General features: G+C 38.1%; 1 protein-coding gene across 18 annotated transcripts in view; it reads right to left on the reverse strand.

The window, feature by feature from the left end:
* The window catches only part of celf2 (cugbp, Elav-like family member 2), a 620,189-nt gene that overhangs the window by 92,577 nt on the left and 505,911 nt on the right, over positions 1-21,701 (reverse strand). For all 18 annotated transcript variants that reach the window (XM_079623589.1, XM_079623577.1, XM_079623579.1 and 15 more), the window contains one exon: positions 7,869-7,904. In XM_079623589.1, the coding sequence (XP_079479715.1) occupies positions 7,869-7,904 (36 nt within the window). The remainder of the gene's footprint in view (positions 1-7,868; positions 7,905-21,701) is intronic.

Genomic DNA, 21,701 nt, shown 5'->3' on the forward strand with positions numbered 1-21,701 from the left:
AGGTGGAAGTTGACATGGTGGACGTGCTTTGCATGTGTGTCTAATGTTAAAGGTCGGAAAGTATTTTCAATTGGTCAACAAGTTTTTTTTTTCTGACAACTGTCAAACTCATCTCCACACACGCGTGCGCACATACATGACAAAGATGACGGAGGCCATAGGCTCAACCCTAAGGGGAATTGCACTTTTCTTTCACCCATACCTTACAAACAAACGAGCGATTCTCTCTCTTCAGCTTGAAGGAAGCATTCCTCTGGGTATGAGGCTGTCAACCTGACACTCATGTCTGGACTAGTTCATCTGTACTGTGTGTGTGTGTCTGGGCTGGACTAAAATAGTTCAAATCCTGCTATATCTGCTCCATTTTTGAGATCAACCACCCAGAATACATTTAAAATATGTGTGAGTATTTTTATAATTTGTACATATATCCTGTGTGTGTGTGTGTGTGTGTGTGTGTGTGTGTGTGTGTGTGTGTGTGTGTGTGTGTGTGTGTGTGTGTGTGTGTGTGTGTGTGTGTGTGTGTGTGTCTGAAAGAGGCTAATGGCTTAGTCAGTAACTGGTCAAACCCAATAGAGGTGTTTGACGATTGATGGACCTGTCTGGACTGTGCGTGTGCGTGTGCGTGTGTGTGTGTGTGTGTTATCTTCTAGATAGAACGATAGAGTGAGAAGCCGAGCGAGAGACAAGTTCTTCCATCGGCTATGCTAGTGCACACACACTCCGTGTGACACTACATCCTCTTCTCTTCCAGTAAAATCTTATGTAACATGGGAACACAACACACACTTACACAAACCCCCACTCTCCCTTATACACACAACCTAACTGCTGCAATTACTAAAATGAGTCACGAATGCCACAGGTCATGACACCACAACTGGTCACTTTAGTCACAGCTTATTTAATATCAGTTTAATATCAAACTCAAAATGTAGTTGAGGGAATTACAATTCATTATTTACTCCAAAATGAATTATTTTCTTCAAATCACATAGTTCTCTCATCCGAGCTTCCGAATTCAGATGCATGAAGACATTGAGTGACCATATTATCATTGGTGACCATATTATCGCAAACAAAAAAATATATATATTTTTTTTTGTTAACTGAAAAACAGTAAATATTCAAATTGCGATACCATAAGTTTACTAAACTCTAAAAAATCTTGGTAACACTTTACAATAAGGTTAATTAGTTAACATAAGTTAATGTATTAACTAACATGAACTAACAGTAAGCAATACATTTGTTATATATTCATCTTTGTTAATGTTAGTTAATAAAAATACACCTGTTCATTGTTTGTTCATGTTACTTCACAGTGCGTTGACTAATGTTAACAAATACAACCTTTGCTTTTAATGATGTATTAGAAATTGTTGAAATCAATATTAACTAAGATTAGGAAGTATTGTTCATTCTTAGTTCATGTTAACTAAGGTATAACTAATGCTAACTAAATAAACTTATTGTAAGGTGTTACCAAAATCCTTTTCGAAATTGTAAATAAAACAAAGAATATACAATTTCAACTTTATACAATAAAGTTCTTTCTACTTAAAAAGAAAATCACATTTAATTCAATGTTAATTGTGTTTTCTTTATAATTATGTGTGAAATGTACAATTACTGAGTGAAAAATGTTTCAAAGAAAATCCAAAAGCAGATTTTGATACATTATAACCATTTTCTATACTAATATACTCAAAGCAAGTGAAATAACAGTCTCTTTTCTTCTCTAAGTCTGTGTACGTGACAGGCCACTCTGTGCTGTCTAACTGATTTAGATATTAAGGTCTGAGTCACTGTACGCATACACATTCGCACAAGTCACATTGGCAGTATCCTCCTCCCAGATCTCATAAATATTAATCCCCCGTGAGCTCATTAGCATGGCCACGCTGCGCTGCACTGCCATCTAGTGAGACACTTCCTCTCATGAATATTCAGAGCGTGGGGGGGCCCAACGGTCGTTAGAGGAGAAAAATCGGGAGACAATAACCCAATCAGGGATGAGGGACGGGACTTTGTGTGCGAATGTGTAATTAAGCAGAGCATTCAGACTCTTTCATGGCATTTCTGATTAGAGGCTCTCGCTTATTCCAGCAAAGTGTCTGAACTGGGCTAGATGAACAACAAATGCACAATATTTTAGTGAAATGCACCAACATAAGCAAAAATATGAGGCTATTCCACCGTGAGGGTATTAGTGATGTGACACGGCGTTTGTTTAAACGTATTATGCTAATGTATTAACGGCTTACGACAGGATGTTCCCGTTGTAGGCGGGACGTGGTGCTTTTGGATTTCCCGTTTTATGTTTGTAAATTTACACTGTGTACGGGAGGCTTTATGAAATGTTCCACCGGCTGTTGGGGGCCGCTAGCGTTTTTGTGCGCGTACGTAATGTTAGACAGCTGTTTCTCGATCCAGAACATCTGTGAGGTATTAGGATTGTGAGTAACAGTAGGGCAGCACTCCAAGGTCTCACGCCTCATATCACTCAGCCTACACGAGGCCTCACCGTGGAGCTCGTCCAGGTGCCTCCCCCTAAAGACGGAGATGGGGTCCTGTGGTGCAGCTCGTTCAGAGGGCTGCCTAACGAACCTTTCACAAGGCCTCACCTCGGGTGGCTCATTCAGAAGCCTGCAAATGATGTTCTGTTCAATGGAAACAAACACTAGACGGCTATTGTGAAACGAGTAACAATGGTTATGAAGAGAGATGTCGGGAAACAGTATGGCTTAGCAATTCATGTAATTGAGTTCATAGGATTGGTGTGTATTTGCAGCAATGCTCAGTATTTACATCGTCATACTCCTATGTATAATTAAACACTCAGATTTGCAACTTTATATTCAGAATTTGCAACTATATAACTTGAATTTGCAAATACCAAGATTTATAACTATATTCAGATTTGCTTTATATCGTGTAATATCTCTCTCTCTCTAGATAATATATACACAACATATAAAGAATTTTTAACTATATACTTGGATTTAAAAACTATAATCACGATTTAAAACTATACATTTAGATTTACAGAGTATATCAGAATTGATAGCAACATAATCACGATGAACTATCCAGATTTACACAATTCATTCAGAATTTACAACCTTATAATCAAGTTGTATGTATATGCAAATTTGAACGTATATATTCGGAACTGAACTAGTTATGTTGATCACAAATCTAAAAATGTACAAATAAGCTGATATATTGAATGTTCTATCATTACTCATTCACTTATTATAATCAACATTTAAAAAAATAATAATCATTTAGCATACAGTGTCAAAAGCATTTACATTTTGGATGTATTTTGAAATACCTTAAATATACAACTATATAATCAAAAGAGTTCTATATTAAAAACTTTATTCGTAACATATTTATCTATAATATACTTTAGATTTAGATCTACACAATATTTACAGAACCTAATCAAAACGTACAACTATATTTCATCAAATTAACATCTTGAAAAGAGTCATTTCATATGTATTCAATCATCAATGTCACACTGGAAACGTTTTAGCAAACGCATTGCAGATGTGCAAAGAGAAAACACATAGAATATGTGCCATCGGGGTGACGCAAATAAAAAAGATGCTTTTGACTTTTCCATTCAAGTTTTAATGTGTTTTTGGTTTGTGTAAAAGTTATTTTTTTCCGTCCACTTGCATTTTTTTTGGAAGGACATATCTGCAAAGTTTTCTCAGCTGAAGAGTCGATATTGATATTGAAAGAACAGTGCGTCTATCTATTTTCATAGACGTCAAATTAAATACGGCATCTGGCCTGACCAAAGTCTATAGTCCCACGGCACTATTTCTTTTCAGTGATCTGCCTCAATGTGATCGTTTTAAAAGGTTCTTATGAAAGGCCTAATAATCAATCTACAGAAAAATGGAGGACAAAAGAGAAAACAGGCCCATTCACATTTACAAAATACATCAATCTACACAAGGGACGAACCTGAATACTTGTAATAAACCTTGAAGGTTTATACTTGCGATATCCAGGGACTATTTTTTCATGTTTCTTTCTCTCCCTCTTCTTTTCCTCTTCCTCTCTCAGAGTTGGATTATAAATAGTGTTGATTGACAGGTCTGCTTGGATGGTAATTAGAGCGGTTGCTGGGGTGAAGGGGGCGGGTCAGTCTCTGCGGTGATAATGAGGCCGGGTCCCACACGGGCCGCCATGACGGTTCGGTAACCGTTCTCTTGTGCTGCCATCCCGGCTCCCATAATTATCGGTTGTTTTCTCTATGAGAACATAATCGCCACGGAGAGATGCAATTAGCTGACAACCGATTCCGCCCCCACCCCCCTCTTCCTCTCGCCCCCCCACTGCTGTTAAGACCCCCGGTACCGAGAAAGAGGGAGAAAAAAAAGGAGTGAAAAAAGAAAAGAAATGGTTTAGATGCAGCTAGCTAAGAGGCAGTCAGTCATTCAGCATGAGGGAATCGGTGATTGCACACAGGAGCTAATTACACAGTCACATGTTCGTTCACTTCCTTTTCTCTTTGTTATGCGATGGATGTTGAAAGAAAAAGATAAAAAGAGAGATTAGAGTATCTCTGCATCTAAGTTGACAACTGTATTTCGGATGGTAGCCCGTAGGAAAGAAAAAGCACAAAGGTGTCGTCTTAAACCCTATTGTTTTTCTGTTCAGAGACACCAAGGCCCCAAACATACTTTCAGGATGAAACTTTGTTTGATTCTAAAGAGATTTTAACTTTATATTCTTTATTGAACATTTATCTTTATTCAACAAATAACATGCTTCAAATATAGCCATATATATATATATATATATATATATATAGCATTATATATTTGTATATATTTTATTTTATTACAAAGTGCTAACAAAATCTAAATATATAATATATATATATATATATATATATATATATATATATATATATCCTATAAATTATTAATTTAATTATTTTTAAATTTAATTTTACATTTACATTTTTCATTTCATTTCAAAAACATCTAAATATAATATTAAATATAGTAATAATATAATATACTATAACATAATATAATATAATATAATTATAACTTTGAAAAATTCAAGAGAAAAAAATAAGAGGAGATTCATTGCAAAATGATCATCTGGGAATGAGATTAAATGGAGAACAAATGGAGCCTATCAGGTCTCCTGAGACGCGTCTTGCGCTGCACCATGGGAATTTAGGTCATTGTGTTTCTTTTCAGCTCAAGTCCCCCCACCCCACACCTTACTATGTAAATTAGGCTTATTATAGATTCCATAGATTATTATTCCTCTGGGAGGAATTTTCCCTTTAGGCCCGAAACATACTTTGCACAAACGTTTCTAGTTGCCCAAGTGTCAGAGCGGTATTCATAACCCAATCGCATGCATTGCATTCTCAGCCTTTCCACAAGGGGCATTAGAGCTCCCATTATCATTTATGTGTATATTGTTGCTCTTTCAGGTCAACTGCTGTTTATATTCTGATGTCTGTTACCACTTCAGTAATGCAAGGATGAGTTGTGCCAAAGCCTTCACATCTGCATTAGCATACTTCCATAAAGCATGTTTCTGTACACTTACATTCACACACAAACTAAAGCACGTTTCCCCCATATAACTCTTACTAATACACCAAAATAACATCCCCCTTTCCTCCCTTCCCTGTCATATCCTCTTCTCCACATCTCTAGTTCATTTCCTCACGCTCCAGAGGTGTTTTGCTATCCTTGTGAATTTCAGCGTGTTCTTTTACACTTCATCTGCATATAAAGTCGCATGAAAATTGCTTTAACCGCAAGCGCGCAGACACACACGACTTTTTGGCGAACAGATGAGTGCTGAGGTAATTCTGGGTGTGGTGCGAGAGAGAGAGAAGTTGGGGGATTCGATCAACAATATCTGGCTAATTAAACCCATATGTACACACGAATAACACATGATGCCCATTACATCATCGAGTTCCTGGAAAACACAGATCTTGGATGGGGAAACATGTTTTTCTTTTTCTTTTGGAAACCCCATATTATGTTCGTTTTTTTTAACACACAAGCAGTGGGCGGGAACTGATAAGTGTTTGGCAATGGATGCGAGGTAGACGGCGTATTAACTTGAAACATATGGAAACAATGCTAGGAGGGATTGAGGGATATTTACTTGCTATGATGGATATTTACTTGTTGAGTTTTGAGAAAAATCTCCTTTGAATTTAGTATTTTGTCATGTCATATTCGCTCATTTTACTGTAACGTCCACAGCATTTTCCCAGGGTGACATCTTTTTTTTCTCCTTTTTGTGAATGCCCTTGAAAACTCACAGGCTGTCTGTCAATCAGCCAGTTGCCGGCGGTAACCCACAGTGCATCGGTTTAACGACAGAGAGGGTGCCGAACTCCGGCACCGGCTTTGAGTTTCAGTGTGCCGCCCCGAGGAAGAAAGCTCCTCTCCAGATGAGACGTGACAATTTATTCTTAACAGAATTCCCGATGAAAAATAGGTGTAGCTATTTCAGGATCAGCAGTTTATCAAAAAAACTCTCAGCAGCTCTCTCTCGCTCTTTCGATGTGTCGTCTCATAGCCGTGGGGCTGGGTTTAATGGCCCTCAGTCACAGATCTTTACCAGCCTCAACTCTGCACCCTCGACTCTGAGAACACCTTATATTTCTCTATCTCTTTCCCTGTCATCTTTCTATCCGCTCGTAATCAAAAATTCAGAAAAACTACGCTAAAATCGGCACAGCCTGAGCTTCCTCTTTCTTCTTTCAAAAAATCCAACCATCCTCGCCTGCCGCTGTCCTTATATTGGACGCTGACTTCAGATGCATCAGGCCTTGAACGGTACTGGAATGCTGTTTGAGCTTGTCATTAGCATCATGTTCTGAAACCCTACTGCCTACATAGGCAGCTACCTTCTAAGAGGGCATGCTAACTGAAATGGAACCGCATAAATTATTGATTTAGAACAGACTACATAGGCAGCCCTATAAAAAAAAAAAAGAGCGCCTCAAGAGACTCCACTGCCAATTAATTCCAATGGAGTTTGACGTTAGCATGTTGCTAAGCTAAAAACACAGAACTTCAGTAGGCAAATCGACATAGCAGATGCAAATATTGGATAAAACTGTTTATTTTGCAATTAAATTATTCTATTGTAACTGTTTGCTATTGTATATCGTACATTATGAATATATTTAAAGTCGACAACTCTATGGATTCGTCCGCCATCTTGGATAAAAAGGCAGCATCCAACCTGAAATGGTCCCTCATAAATTACTTGAATTCAAGCGGTCTAGGTAAGCAGCAACAAAATGCAAGTTAGCATGTTGCTAAGCTAAAAACATGGTGCTCTAATGAGTTGGACAAAATAGCCCATTTTTGATACTTATTGATATCCATATTGAGACTTTTTCAGTATGAAACAACATTTCTCGGAGCTCGTCCGACATCTTGGATTTTTTTCCCCACTGAGCTCATTGCAGTGCATTCAGGGATTGCCTTCTCTATAAAGGAAACACATTTTTTTCAAGCCAACCTATTGGAGCGGAAGTCAGAAGTATACATAAGATGCCTTAACATACTGTCTTATACTGTATTATATGGTGAAGTTTTATTAAACATTATTGAGAGCATACATGGAAAAGGTCATGAAGGTATACAATGTATGAGTGTTGTGTTTGTTGGATAAGCAATCCGGCGATTAACCCAAGGTCTCAGTTAAAAAAAATAGAGTAATAAAGGATAACATTTCTGCTTTTTGTGTATGAAAACATCACATCAATATCGCAGTCAACACACATTGAACAGCCAGAACTGAATACAAACATTTAAACAGATAAAGAGAGACAGTCTTACCTCTGTATAGTTCCAGTCAGATCACTTGCGTCCTGCCTGTGAGAGAGAAAGAGAGAAAATTAAATCATTAGCTCAGTGAAAGTCAAATACATAACAATTTTGGGTAAGCAATGAGCAGTTACAATTACACATTTGGCAGACACTTTTATCCAAAGGGACATACGTTGCATTTGAACAAGTCATGCATCCCCTGGTAATCGAACCCATGCTCAAAGGTGATGTTAGTTCCATAACCTAATGTTTGAGCTCTAGAGATTCTGATAACAAACCAGGCCCAATTCTGCTTAAATTGATACCAATAACAAGAATTGAAGAATTAAAATGTTTTTTTTCTTTCTAAAGTCTAAATGGATTATTTTAGCAATTTATAATTCATATTATTTTCTAAAGAAAATAAACAATTAAAATATTTGAATATTTAAGATATTTAAAATAAAACAAATGCACAAATTATTAAATATAAAATGTAAATAAATCAATAAAAAAGTAAATGAATAATGAAATATGTGTGTGTGTGTGTGTGTGTGTGTGTGTGTGTGTGTGTGAGATAGTAGAACTCAAGTGTATGTGGTTATTTCTGCAGGGAGCTCTCATGCATTGCTTTAGCTGCAGGTGCATTCAACATCTGTACGATAACATTCACTTCACTGCTGTCTACATCACACACACACACACGCACGCACGCACGCACGCACGCACGCACGCACGCACGCACACACACACACACTTCTCTCCGTCTTTCTCTCACACGTCCAATCATCCACACCCTCTCTCTCTTTCTCGTCCCTCCATCCTCCTGTCATTTTTAGAGCGTTCGGCTTTTGGGAAAACATGAGTGTTGAATGTTTGAGGCGAAGGGTGCCTGTATTAATGTCTCTCTCTCTCTCTCTCTCTCTCTCTCTCTCTCTCTCTCTCTCTCTGAGGAGAAGCAGACGGACATATGGAGCGTCACAAGCCACTGAGCCCAAGAGAAGTGGAGAAGAAAAAAGGACAGAAAGAGAGAGTGTAAGAATAGTACATTGTGAGCACCTCTTTCAGACTTCTCTGACTTATTTCACCAAAAAAAATATATAAAATTGAATCCCCGCTGACAATAACAAATGGCTAATATAGCACTTCATTAGCAACCAGTTCCTGTATGAATCATAATTTACACATTATGCTGACGGAGGCAAATGGTTTTGCACAGTAAACTTAGTGTAATACTGAAGTATACAGATACAGTATATCCTCTTATTTTAATTCCCACAAAATATAAGACGTGAGTGCAGTACAACTCTAAATGCAATATAGCAAAAATCATACTGAATGAATGAAAGTAAATAAATAAATAAATAATTACAATATATAATCTAATTAATATAATATAATAAATTATTTGTTTTATTAAATTTTCATTTATATATTACAGTATTTTTACAGTATTCTTTTCTTACTGTAAACATTGCTACTGTATAATGCAATGATTTTTAAAAAATAAAAACAGCATAAATTAATTGATTTTCATATTGGAGGAATGCATTATATTAATACAATTTTTAAAGTTTCCCTGAAAATGAAGTCAGGGAAATGAATGAAGCAAAAAACAAAAAATTCTTATTGTCTTATTTTTGCTTTTGATTTTATGGTAAAACATGAGTTTCATCCATGTGTGTACAGTTTGTGGCAACATGCATGCTTTTCTGTTTGTGGGAATAAATCAGCTGAAATAAAAACCAGCAATCACTTTGTGCGACCTTTACAATTGCGTTTACGAGAAAAAAAACAAAAACAAACATCCAGTACCATTTCAAAACTGGCGTGAAAAGGCAGAATGCTGCATTCAAAGAGCAAATCAATTGCGGCCAATTCAGCATGGCTAATCTTGGCCCTCATTCAACATGGCACCCAAGCTCAGGTAATCAAAATGAGCTCCCCACTCTTCTTAGCACCACACAGCCCACTCCAAATTGTTTTTCCTTTCTTTTTTTATCCTTTTTTTTTGCTTCGTATCCCTCCGTTCCCCAACCGCTGAGCTCCTGCTGTGTGTATGAAGAAAGAGACCGTGCTTCCCACCGCATGTTAATAAATTGGTCCCCTGTGGACAACGGGGAGGAGGTGTGCGGTCATGATTCTGAAAGCTTCCGGTGAAACGGGTGCTGTTTGATAACAGCTGCCGTCAGCGCTGTTGAATAACAGGATGGCAGCTATACACTTATTAATGGTGAATTATTCCTTTATTCCGGCCCAAATGAGAGGGATGCAGAGGGATAGCATATGCTGGCACTGGTGATCAGAGCAAAGGTGGGCTGGAGGTTACTTTCCATTTCAAAGAGCCACACAGCGAGAGATCTGTCCACGGTTTCTGCCGTATACCTTCGCATTGAGCTTGACTGGGATTGAATTATGCAAGGCCTTAACCCAGATGTGTTTGCACACACAAATATTTTTTTTCTGTCTTCTTTCTCCCCCTCCAACACGTAAACGGTGGTGAGAAATTGGGGTTAAGAAAAGACAGAATATATATATATATATGAAAGCTCCAGTTCCAGAACTGACATTTTTAGGGGCATTTTGGGTAGAGTAACAGGAAATTATTGGGAATAGCCACAAAAAAACGTGATCAGAATAGGTTGCAGGCTGCACTCAAACCTTCATCACCCACCAGAGCACCAAGGCTGATCATGTCAGAGGAATGTGTCATATTGCACGGTGCACACATGACCAACAGAAGTGGTAATATATTGTGCACACACAAACTTACATTCAGTAAGTACATAAAAAAAAAATAAAAAAAATGCTTAAACCAGCCTTAGCTATACAGTAAAGTGTTTTTTTTTTTTTTTGTTTTTTTACCGCTTAAAACAGCCTAAGCTAGTTTGCTGGTCTTAACAAATGTTACTGGTTAAGAATGCTAATAATCATTAAAACATATACAATTACTGAGTTTACTTAAACGAGTTTATGGACATTTTTCTCTATTGAATTAACTAAATTTACATAAATTTGGCACTGGGATTGTCACAGAATATTCTAGAAGACATACAATGCTACCTTTAGATGACGTATCTGATAAAGCAACATAATGTGGCTGCATAGCTTTTGGAACAGCTTTCGTGTCGAAACTTTGCCTATGATGCCTTAAAATGCTTAGGCAGTTCACTAGGTTTAGTGACACACACATTTTGTTGCAGTGTGCAGCAGAAATGAGGAGGTCCAAGCAGAACCTTACTTCCAATAAATAAATAAATAAACTGTACAATTCGATAGCTAAATTCTGAAATACATGTCTGAAAACACTTTGCTCCTTTAATATGCCGCTAGATTCCAACAGAAAATTACCTTATTAAAAAAAAATGGAGGGTGGTAGATGGAAATGAAACATCTCCCCTCCTTCCCTGTCTCTATCTATCATTCTTTCTTTCTAACTGTGCCTGTTTCCATCTCCTCTCATCTGTAATCATTATCTCTTTTTCTCCAACAGCCCACCATCTGTGTGCCGGCGTCTCTTTTACTCATTCCGCGCTTTACTTCTCCGTCTATCTATCTGTCTCTCGCACAAACACACTCACATCCTCTCTCTCTTATCAAAGCCCTTGTGCAACAGAGTGTATTTTGCAGTATGTGCTTTGCTTGCTTGAGAAATTCATCATGTTTTTGAGTGATAATGCACTAGCTTAGACAGGTGGAGTGTTTTAAAGTACTCTAGACTAGACAAGAGCTGACAGCAGTTATTAAACTCGGTCCTTGCTGAAATAGGAGGGGGTTTAAATTATTTATTTATTTTAATTTAGCCTATATATATACACCACTCGTCACTTTATCACTGCATGACAGCACATAATACGAATATGGGTGTTTAATATATAATTATGTGGAGAAGAATTGTGAACCAATGAGATTTGCCAGTGGGCGGGGCTACACAGCATAATGCAAGGAAAATAGAAACCAATAAACCAATAAAAAACACATTTCAATGATCAAGACGAAGAGATCATTTGTATTGCTTGTGGCTGTATAGTGTTGGTGCTGTTTAGGACACAGAAAAATAAGTAAAGTTTGTTAAAACATGTCCAAAGAAGGCAAAACTAAAAACTATTACTGTACTTTAATGTACGGTAAGTGATATATATATATATATATTTTTGTTGCAATTTTTTACCAGCCATGATTGGACACACGCTTGCAGTGGTGTTTTATTTGAGAACGAATCAGCATTTTTGAACGAATCTGTAACGTGAACAAATCTCGTACACTTCCATGGACATTCTCTTTAGTTCATTGAACAAAGCCTGCAAATACCATTTAAGAGCAGAGCGTGAAGGAGTATTTCATTGACCTACTGAACGAATGTTAAATAATGTTTTATTATAATGTGTTGAATGAACTGAACAAACTATGGACATCTTTGTGAATGACCAAGAATGAACGAACGAGGCATCTTGTATTGGAACAAACTGAACGAACATGAAGACTGCTTAAACACTTTCCTGGAGTGTGTGTTTTGTGGTCAGTTGAGCCTCAGGTTGCAATGCCTGTTTGATTTGAGTTAGGTAGACCGAAGCTGATACTCTCTCTGGGTGACTGGCACTCAAGAGAGACACGTTTAACCTCTTGTGAGGGAGGAAGCCACTGACCCATGACACCCTCATCCCTTCTGACAAGATTTAAACTCTTGTCAAAGTTCTCCCAGTATTTAATTCTCAAAACACAAAGCGATGTTGCATACGACTATTCAAACAAGACTGAAATCGGAAATCTTCAAGACTGAAAGGCTTTTTTCCAGCGCAGAATAGCTTGTCTTGGCTGAAAATGAATGGAACGGGTCCAGTTTGGGTGGTAAAAAATGGGAATTTACACATATTTCCGATAATAACCGTGAAACAGACAAAAGAAAGCTACAGTATCATCAGCCGCTGTGAAGGTTTTTGGTGTAATATGTCGACTGTTCCGTTGTTCTGATTTAGACATTTCAGACAGCACCTTCGATCACTGCCAAGTGACTAAACCCCTTTCCTTTTCCTCTGCCTCATTTTATTAGTTTGCCTGAGAGAGTGCAAGAAACAGAGAGAAAGGGGGACAGACAACAAACTTGTCTAGGAAGTTCAACGCCAGGCTTCATTTGACAAGAATTGCTCAAAGGGTGAATTTACTGTTCTAAGCCCAGACCCTATCAATCTAACACACATCGGAGTTATACAGCGGGTTACATAACCTTAAGCAACAGATTAGACAACACCATTCATCAATCAACCGCACCCTCCCTTTCTCATAAGCTCCATTACCCACAAGCCCTCGCAGATCTCAGTTTATGAGGCATTATGAGCTATTAAAGTCTGTTGCTAAAAAATCCATAAACATAAACGCTGTATGTGTACCACTTTCAAATGAAGACGTGCACCTTATAAAGAACTGTAAGAGAAAGAACACACACTCACACACACACACACAGGCAGAGTGTGGCTACAGAACAGTCGTTTTAGCTGGTTTATGAGACTGGCATACATAAAGTCAAACTGTCCCAGGACACATGGCTAATGAGAAACTGGCTACAATATCAATTTATCCCTCCAGAGAGAGAGAGAGAGAGAGAGAGAGACAGTCAAAGAACAGAGCCACACACCAACCTAATTATGATTATGACATTTAAATTAAAGGTGCTGTCCCATGCAAAAGTCTCCATCACAATGCTAGGGTATTGTAGGCGGCTGCAAGCTTGTTTTAAAGTGGTTGCTTGGGCACACTGGGTAGTTGCTAATTTTATTTTTATTTTTTGTGCAATACTATGCAGCTGCTAGAGTGTTTCTAAGTGGTTGCTAGAGTGTTCTGACATTGTGTCTACTCACGTCAAAGTGAGCATTTCAAATTAATTTTGTCCCGTTGGAGGAAGTAGCGCAACCGTATGGAGTTCGTCGGAAATAGAACAGAGTTGCTTGGGTGATTCTAGGTCAGGGGAGCCCAATCCTGCTCCTGGAGGTCTACTTTCCTGCTACCGGAGATCTACTTTCCTGTTACTGGAGATCTACTTTCCTGCAGGGATCAGTTTTAACCCTGTTCCAACACACCTGTCTGTAATCATCAAGAGTTCCTGAGGAACTTATTCAGCTGGTTCAAGTGTGTTAGATCAGGGTTGGAGCTGAACTTTGCAGGACGGTAGAGCTCTGGGAACAGGGTTGGGCACCCCTGGTCTAGGTGGTTCCTTAGGTGTTCTAGGACATTTCCCAGGTACTTGGGATGGCTGCTAGGTGGTTGATTATTTCAAAGAGTCTCTGTTACCTCGTTTCCACCAAAAAAGAACTGGTTCGGAACTGGTGCTGGTTCAAATTTGGTTCAACTTGCAAACCTTCTCAGAACCTGTTTGTTTTTCCACTGACTAGAGAGCTCAGCGAGCGACGTCGTTACGTAACTGTGTACGTCACCATACGTCTTAACTTTCCCAGAATTTTGTAGAATCCATCTTTCTTTATTCGTTGTACTATCTTTCTACTAGGGCTGTGTTTTTAGCAATGGCGGTCACAACCTTTCCCGTCGTTGGTCACAATAACCCCGCCCCCAGCCCCCGACATAAGCATGACGTGGTAAAAGGACAGTTCTAGTCCAGCAAAGACTTGGTGCCACTTTGGAACCAATTTTCCTGTCCGAGAACCGGTTCTTTGGCTGTCGAAACACAAAGAACTGGTTCGCGAGTAGGCACCGGCTCCGAACCTGCTCTCAAAATGCTTTGGTGGAAAAGGGATATTCTGGTGCTACTTAACTCTATGGAAATTGTCATCTATTTCACCAATCAAATGAAAATTGTAAATGAGATTGCTTTGTAAAATAATAGCACACCTCTCTTAGAAGTTCTGCAGCGAATTACAGGTTAAGATTTTATTCAAGCAGAGCGAGGGGCAGTATATACACATGACGTGTTCTTGCATTCAAAACAGCTAGACACAACACAGTGCAATAGAGAAGAATGCAGGAGCCTTGAGATGAAAGTTGACAGGGCATCTTAAATACATGGCGCAAGAGACTGGAAACACAGCGTGGCACGTCGCAACTTTCTAAGATGTCCGCCTAGCGCATGTTAACCCAGATCAACAGTCAAAATATAGTACAGATGGACCACAAGAACCCATCCTGTGTGAAAGGCCCCTAACAGCGCATTCGGTGCTATTAAATGGGTTTGCCATTGAGTGTAGGACGGTGTGTGTGTCTGGGTGTGTCGCTTGGTAGACAGATGTGCCCCAGCAGCTGTTCTAGATGCTCTGGCTTTCTCACACACACACACACACACACACATGACAGTGTATCACCTGATGGCATAAGGCTGGTACGCAGCCAAACACTGATCCTGCCAAAAAGTGTCGCTGCCAAATAATGACCCGGCAGAATAACATACCAATTCTTATGCTGCTGCGGAAAAACAAGCAAAGCATATGTACGTAGCCACCATATGTGGTACATTTTGTTTTGACCTCTTTGTTCTGACTATCAATGACAGTGAGTTGAGCAGCCTCGAGCGTCTGCCCTAGATGAAGTGTGTGAGAGTAGTTATAAAGAAGCTAAGCCTTTGGGGAGCTGCTGTTAGCATCACACGGTTTTAGCACTGCATTAACTGTCCTAGTTCTTCTCTAATGTATGCGCTAGCCTCCGACAGAGCAACGCTAACATTCAATACCCACTCGCTAAATTTTATTGCTCGGAGCTCGCTCTTTCATAGCTCAGGAGATTTCATGAATCCTCAGTTAGGTTTAAAACGAAGTATAAACTTAGTATCCCAGAATCAAGGATTTAACATCTTGTCATTGTCTGTATGTGGGTCATGTGATGCAGGCCCAATGTGGGAACCTTGTTCTAGAGGATAATACACATGTGAGATTACTGTTGTATTTTCTCCCAATAAAATATATTGGAAGCCGAGGTCTCCATTTGTTTTCATTGCTGTCTAGGAGAAACAAATGAGATATTAAAGAAACCTAATTTGTGATTTATTTTTTTCCTAGCGTGAGAGATATGTAAGGAAAGATTCATCCATAAAGCACTTGAGCAATAAGGGTCTGTTGAAACAGAACAGCTGTGCGGTGTAACAGGAGAGCTGTGGAACGAAAGGAGAGGAGGTCCGTAGACATGCCAAGATTTCATTAACTGCCACAGTGGTCTGTATTCAGGCATGCTGGCATTGTAAAGCCCTGCTTCAGTCTTCACCTCTAAATGAAACAAGTTCAACAAACTGCTCTCACACCTTATTAACATGACTAATGGGTTAGAGGATGCATTTAGTGGCTCAGACTTTAAAAATTGTGTGTTTAGTGGTCTGACTGAGTTGGTTTTACCTAATAATCATTATCAACCAATAATATCATGTATACCTAACATGTTGTCACCAAAACAATCAAGTATTATGATGTCCTATTTCCCCGCCATTTGTGAGACAACGCTTTCCCACATTGATGGAATTTTCCAGCTTTCTGTGTTTTCACTGTTATATGTAGGGGCCGCTATTACACAACTTTTGAAAGAGTACTGAATCTCCGGATCAAAACACAGGCGAAAAAAGAAGAAGAAACAAGCGATAAAACCATTGCCTGTGCATAATGTAGTCTTTGAAAAACAAAACAAAACAAAAAAACTGGATTTTCTCAGGGTTTTTGTCAAAATATTGCTTAAATAATAAATTAAGCTAGAATAAAAAAAGTTAAGCAAAGGTTCTGTTCTTTTTTTTTTTAAATTGCATGTTCAGAAATTCATAAATATTCCGAGGGCCATGAAAGTTAGATGAAAATTATAAAAAACACTGGCAATATATATTTAAAAAAATGGTGGCAAATTTTTTTACATTTGTATTGCGAATGGTGTCTTCTATTAGGGAAATACAGTACATACTCAGGCTTCAATTAAATAGATAAAGACTTGTTTTAAAGGGATAGTTACAAACAAATAAAAATAATGTTGTCATTTACTTACCCTCATGTTGTAAAGTCATACAGGTTTGGAATAAGATAAGAGTAAGAAATGATGACAGGGTTTTTATTTTTGGGTGAACTATTCCTTTTAGTTTTTAATACAAGAATACTTACAATGATTTATAGTAATGCCGTTTCAAAGGATACAGTAAAGCTGTGTTTGAATGTGTTAGGGTCAACGGACTAGGAATATTGGATTATACAGCAATGAATAAATAAATCCATTTCAATATTTGTTATAATATATTTATCAAAACATTTATCAAAAACAATTTTAACAAATTATTATTAATGTAAAAAGTAACAGTAATTTATATTACATTGTTTTATTATATATATATATATATATATATATATATATATATATACAGTATATATATATATATATATATATATATATATATATATATATATATATATATATATACGTATATTTATTCAATTAATACAAAATCTTCATCATCCCTAACACACATTCATAATCACGCACAAACACAGATGCAAACACACTCAACCAGTTTGACTGATGTGTCATGTAATTGAAGAAAATGACTTGTGGTTATAATTAGCAACAATCAAGGTTATTTGGCTCCCACTTCACCATAGTCAAACCCCTGCACTACTGCCCTTTCTACACACATCACCTCCTTTAGTAATTCAATCTACTTTCCACTCATTTCCTCAAATTAACACTCATTTCTAACCTCTTTTCTCCCCTATTACCCCAAAACACTGTAGAGCGTGGACGGACATGTTCTGATCAGGGTATATTCAGTTCATTACCCATACACACTTTTTTCTATGCTCTCATCATCTTGACGTGTAGTGTATTTCTCAGAAATGAAAGTAAAAAAAAAAAAAGGACGCAAAATGCAATGCAGTCTTCAAAAGGTCTCGGTTCATGGGGCGACACATGGCTGCCGTGGTAACGGTTTTGTCATCTCTCCCCGAACGTGTGCATAAATGAGCGTGATCGTGAATGTCAGAGGTGTCCCACTGGGGTGAAATGTCAGCGTTAATCCCATTTAATAAACTCGTGCCACACGTTAATCTCACATTACCACTTAATCTGGCCCTCATATTGACGGCGTAATCCCGGCCCACTCCGCCAGGGACCGGGGCGATGAGCCGTGCGCTTGTTCTGCGAGGCGTCATTATGGCAAGAATGGAAGATAACGGGCTTGTAAAGAGATGTCAATGAGGTTGGCAGCAAATTGATATGATCATAACCGTTCGAGATCCGGGTCGGCACGCCATCAATCATGATGATGAAAAGCCGGCTAACGCCACAGACGGGCTAGTGTATTATCAGCATGCGCTGAAGGACTGCTTTATCACACACACTCATCACACACTGATTTAAGCGCACACACAGTAGCTCTATTCCAAAACTTACTGAGCTTTCTACCTAGATAGGATTTCAAGGCATCATAGGCACACTGTAGATGCAAAAGTTTGCCACAGGCCTGTAAAATTGCTTTCTTCCTTCTGTTTAACAATTCAGTATGCAAATAGACATGCAAATTAAGTTTAATGAGAATTTGTAATGCTATAAAAGGAGGATTTTTAAACTTTTATTCAAATGTTTTAAAATAAACAGCACAATTTAGCTACCTTGCAAGCACTGTAAAAATAATGTGTCCTTGTTATTAGAGATAACTGTTTTGTTAGCTTAGCAACATGCTAACATCAAACTATTGGAAGCGTTTCAAATGTGTAATCTACTGTATGAGGTTCTGTATAGATTAGCATGCTGACTAAGAAGGTAACACCTACGTAGACAGCAAATATCTAGACAGCTTACTAGGGTTTGGAACAGAGCTAGTGATTATTGCGTGAATCTGCTAGCATGGCATCAACCACATCTGCTAGCAGTGCGCCATGCCAACTTTCATTCCAGTTAAAAAAATAAAACAACTTTTTTTATTTATATATTTGCTATCTACTTGTACTGCCAATTAAAAGCTGAGAGCCTTGGTGTCTTTGCAGAAAAGTGTGTGGTTATGTTTGGCAGAAGCCACAGGCATCTATAAACTACCTGCACAATTTTAATGGTGTTTTAATGAGGATGGGATTGACAGTGGATTGCGTTTTAACAAGAGAAAAGCCATGGCAACAGTCACTGACTGACTTCCCTGGTGAGAAGAAGGAAAAACCGCTGGCGACGGGACAAAACACACTTTTAATCCCGCGAGAGGCGCGAACAAATCAATATCTATTAAGGTGGAGGAGCAGACAAAACGGTCATCCTGCTTTGTTTTAACTAATGAAGTCTGCTGAGTATCCACAAACTGAGCCCCATAGCAACCAAGAAAACATACACAGACATTCACACTCGAGCGTAATAACCCAAGTAAACATTCGGGATTGTGATAAATAGTTCACGTAGAGCGGCCCGAAATGGGACACCATTGCAAAAGAAAACAAACTTTCATGTCACACACATACACACACTCCCTGCAGGAGGGCTGAGCATATACATCATTGATGATGATTTTGATGTAAGTCTGTAATAAAATAAAGTTATACTGCCGACACACACACACACACACACGCACACACACGCGCGCACGCACACACACACACACACACACACACACGCAGCACGGAGTCTTAGACATCCATCAGTTCTGCTGGATATCTCCTCATCTACATACTATGCAGGCTGAATGACAAACTAGAAGAGGAAGAAGAGAGAAATAAGAAGAGTACGAAGAACAAGGAAAAATCGGCAAGCATAGAACTGGCTCCATCCGAAACATTACCCAGCCCTTCCATGCACAAACACACACTAAGAGTCTTTATGAGAACCAGACGCATGTTTTCGGCATCACGCCAGTGAGTCGTTGCGATAGGTGGGCGTTCGGTTCACACAATGATGTCATTGCATTATCGTCAACCGGCATATAATATAATGACTTCCAGATATTTATTTTCTCTCTCTTACTGCTGTGTGAAAAAAAAAAAAAAAATGTAGTAGAGAGTTCTCTCAAAATATAATTTCTTATTTTTTCCTTTAGAGTTTGAGGGGAAAAATATGACCCAGATATATATTGTTTGTGAGATTCATACTACCAGCGAGATTAAAACTAAAGGTGCCCAAACAGAAAACTTTGGTTCTTGTGCACAATCCACCATACCACGTTTATGGCACAATTACTGTACATACATAGGCTATGTATGTAATGTACGTGAATTCAAATGCATTTGGAACACCAACGTTACTTCAAGTGCATTAAAAACATACTTAATTATCAGTATATTTAGGTATGGGATTCGAACCCATGACCCAGTTGAGCTATAGAAATTTTAAAAATAAAAAAACATACAAAATTTTTCATCGTGCTACATGATATATAATAATACTATTTGTTTATTTTTAGATTTTAGGAAGAAATGTGTCCTGTTTTCATGAGATTTACCCTTCCAGATAGATTTAAACTGGGTTGCCCACACAGAAACCACGATGGCGGCGCACATGCACTATCCACCAGGTCACATCTGCAACATATTTACATGTATATTTATGCACATTTGGAAAGAATGAAGTGACTTAAAGTGCAATCAAGATACACTTTTCATTAATATCTATGGGTATGGGATTCAAACCCATAACCTTAGATTTGCTAATGCAATAGTCCACCAGTTGAGCTGTTAAAAAAAAAAAAAAAATTGTTTTATATATATATCCGTACCCTCACACACACAAAAATACACTTTGTCACATGAGCACATGATCTGAACAGAGTTAAGGCAGGTAGAACTGAAGATATGTGCCCTCTCCAGGTGGAGATGACTTTAGATAAGCACACACACACACACACACACACATGCAGGAATGCTCACCCTTGGGAAAGTTTACATCATGGTTCAATGGATTTTGGCACAACATCTCTAGACATCACTGACAATGTGTGTAGCCGCTTCTTATCACAGCTTATCTCAGGTCTACAGACAACACTCACTTCCCTTTACCACTGCTGACACTTCTTTAACACTCACGCTGATCTGGGGTCAGATTTTCTACATCGGCAGAAGTCTGTATTGTGAAGTATTCATGAGAAAACTGATCCAAGCACCACAGTTCTCCCCGCCGGCAAAGAAGAACCTCAGTACAGCAGATGCACTATATTTGTAAGTATAAACTGTCCTACTTCCTGTAGTAGTAAACAAGGCAAACCTAGCTTAGAATTAAACCTGAACATGTCTATACTTAATTGTTTACTTAAACATAACAAAGGCTACAGCTGCAAGTATTTCAATTCAAATGTAAAATCTAATTGAACAACCATTTTATGACCTTTTTTTCTAACTTCACCAACTTCATCATTTCCACAACCAATAAGCAATACAATTACAATACTGTATGACAGTGTTTCTAGTTTAAAATCTCATTGAAACCTGCAAAATTATTATACAATTGCATGTGACTGCACATTCTATATTAATGTGAAACGTTTCTAAATTGGTTTAAACTGTAAATATGATTTACATTGTTATTTTCTTATAAATATTATAAGGCATTTATGTTATTTCATATATAAGTCTTTTATCATTGCAAACTTTTGTAGTGCATGATATATATTCCTTTAGCTCCAGTATCTCCATAAAAACACACAATGAAAAAAAAAAAAAATATTAAAGAACTAAGGGCTTTCACAATCATTATAACTGTTCAGATTGTTCCTATACCCCTAAAAACATTGATTTAAATATTAAGCCTCGTGTAATACAGAGCAGATATTGCTGTACTACCTAGCAAGCACCCAATCGTAGTAAATGACAGGAACAGGTGCTGCCGTCATGCCTTTCTGCACACTTTTTAATTAAGCAAATTGATCTTAAAAATACAAAGACATTAGAATGTGCAGTTGTGGTTGGTTCGTGTTCTCGTTTTTTGAACCGC

The sequence above is a fragment of the Phoxinus phoxinus genome (genome assembly GCF_949152265.1).
Source record: "Phoxinus phoxinus genome assembly, chromosome: 9".
Taxonomy (NCBI): domain Eukaryota; kingdom Metazoa; phylum Chordata; class Actinopteri; order Cypriniformes; family Leuciscidae; genus Phoxinus; species Phoxinus phoxinus.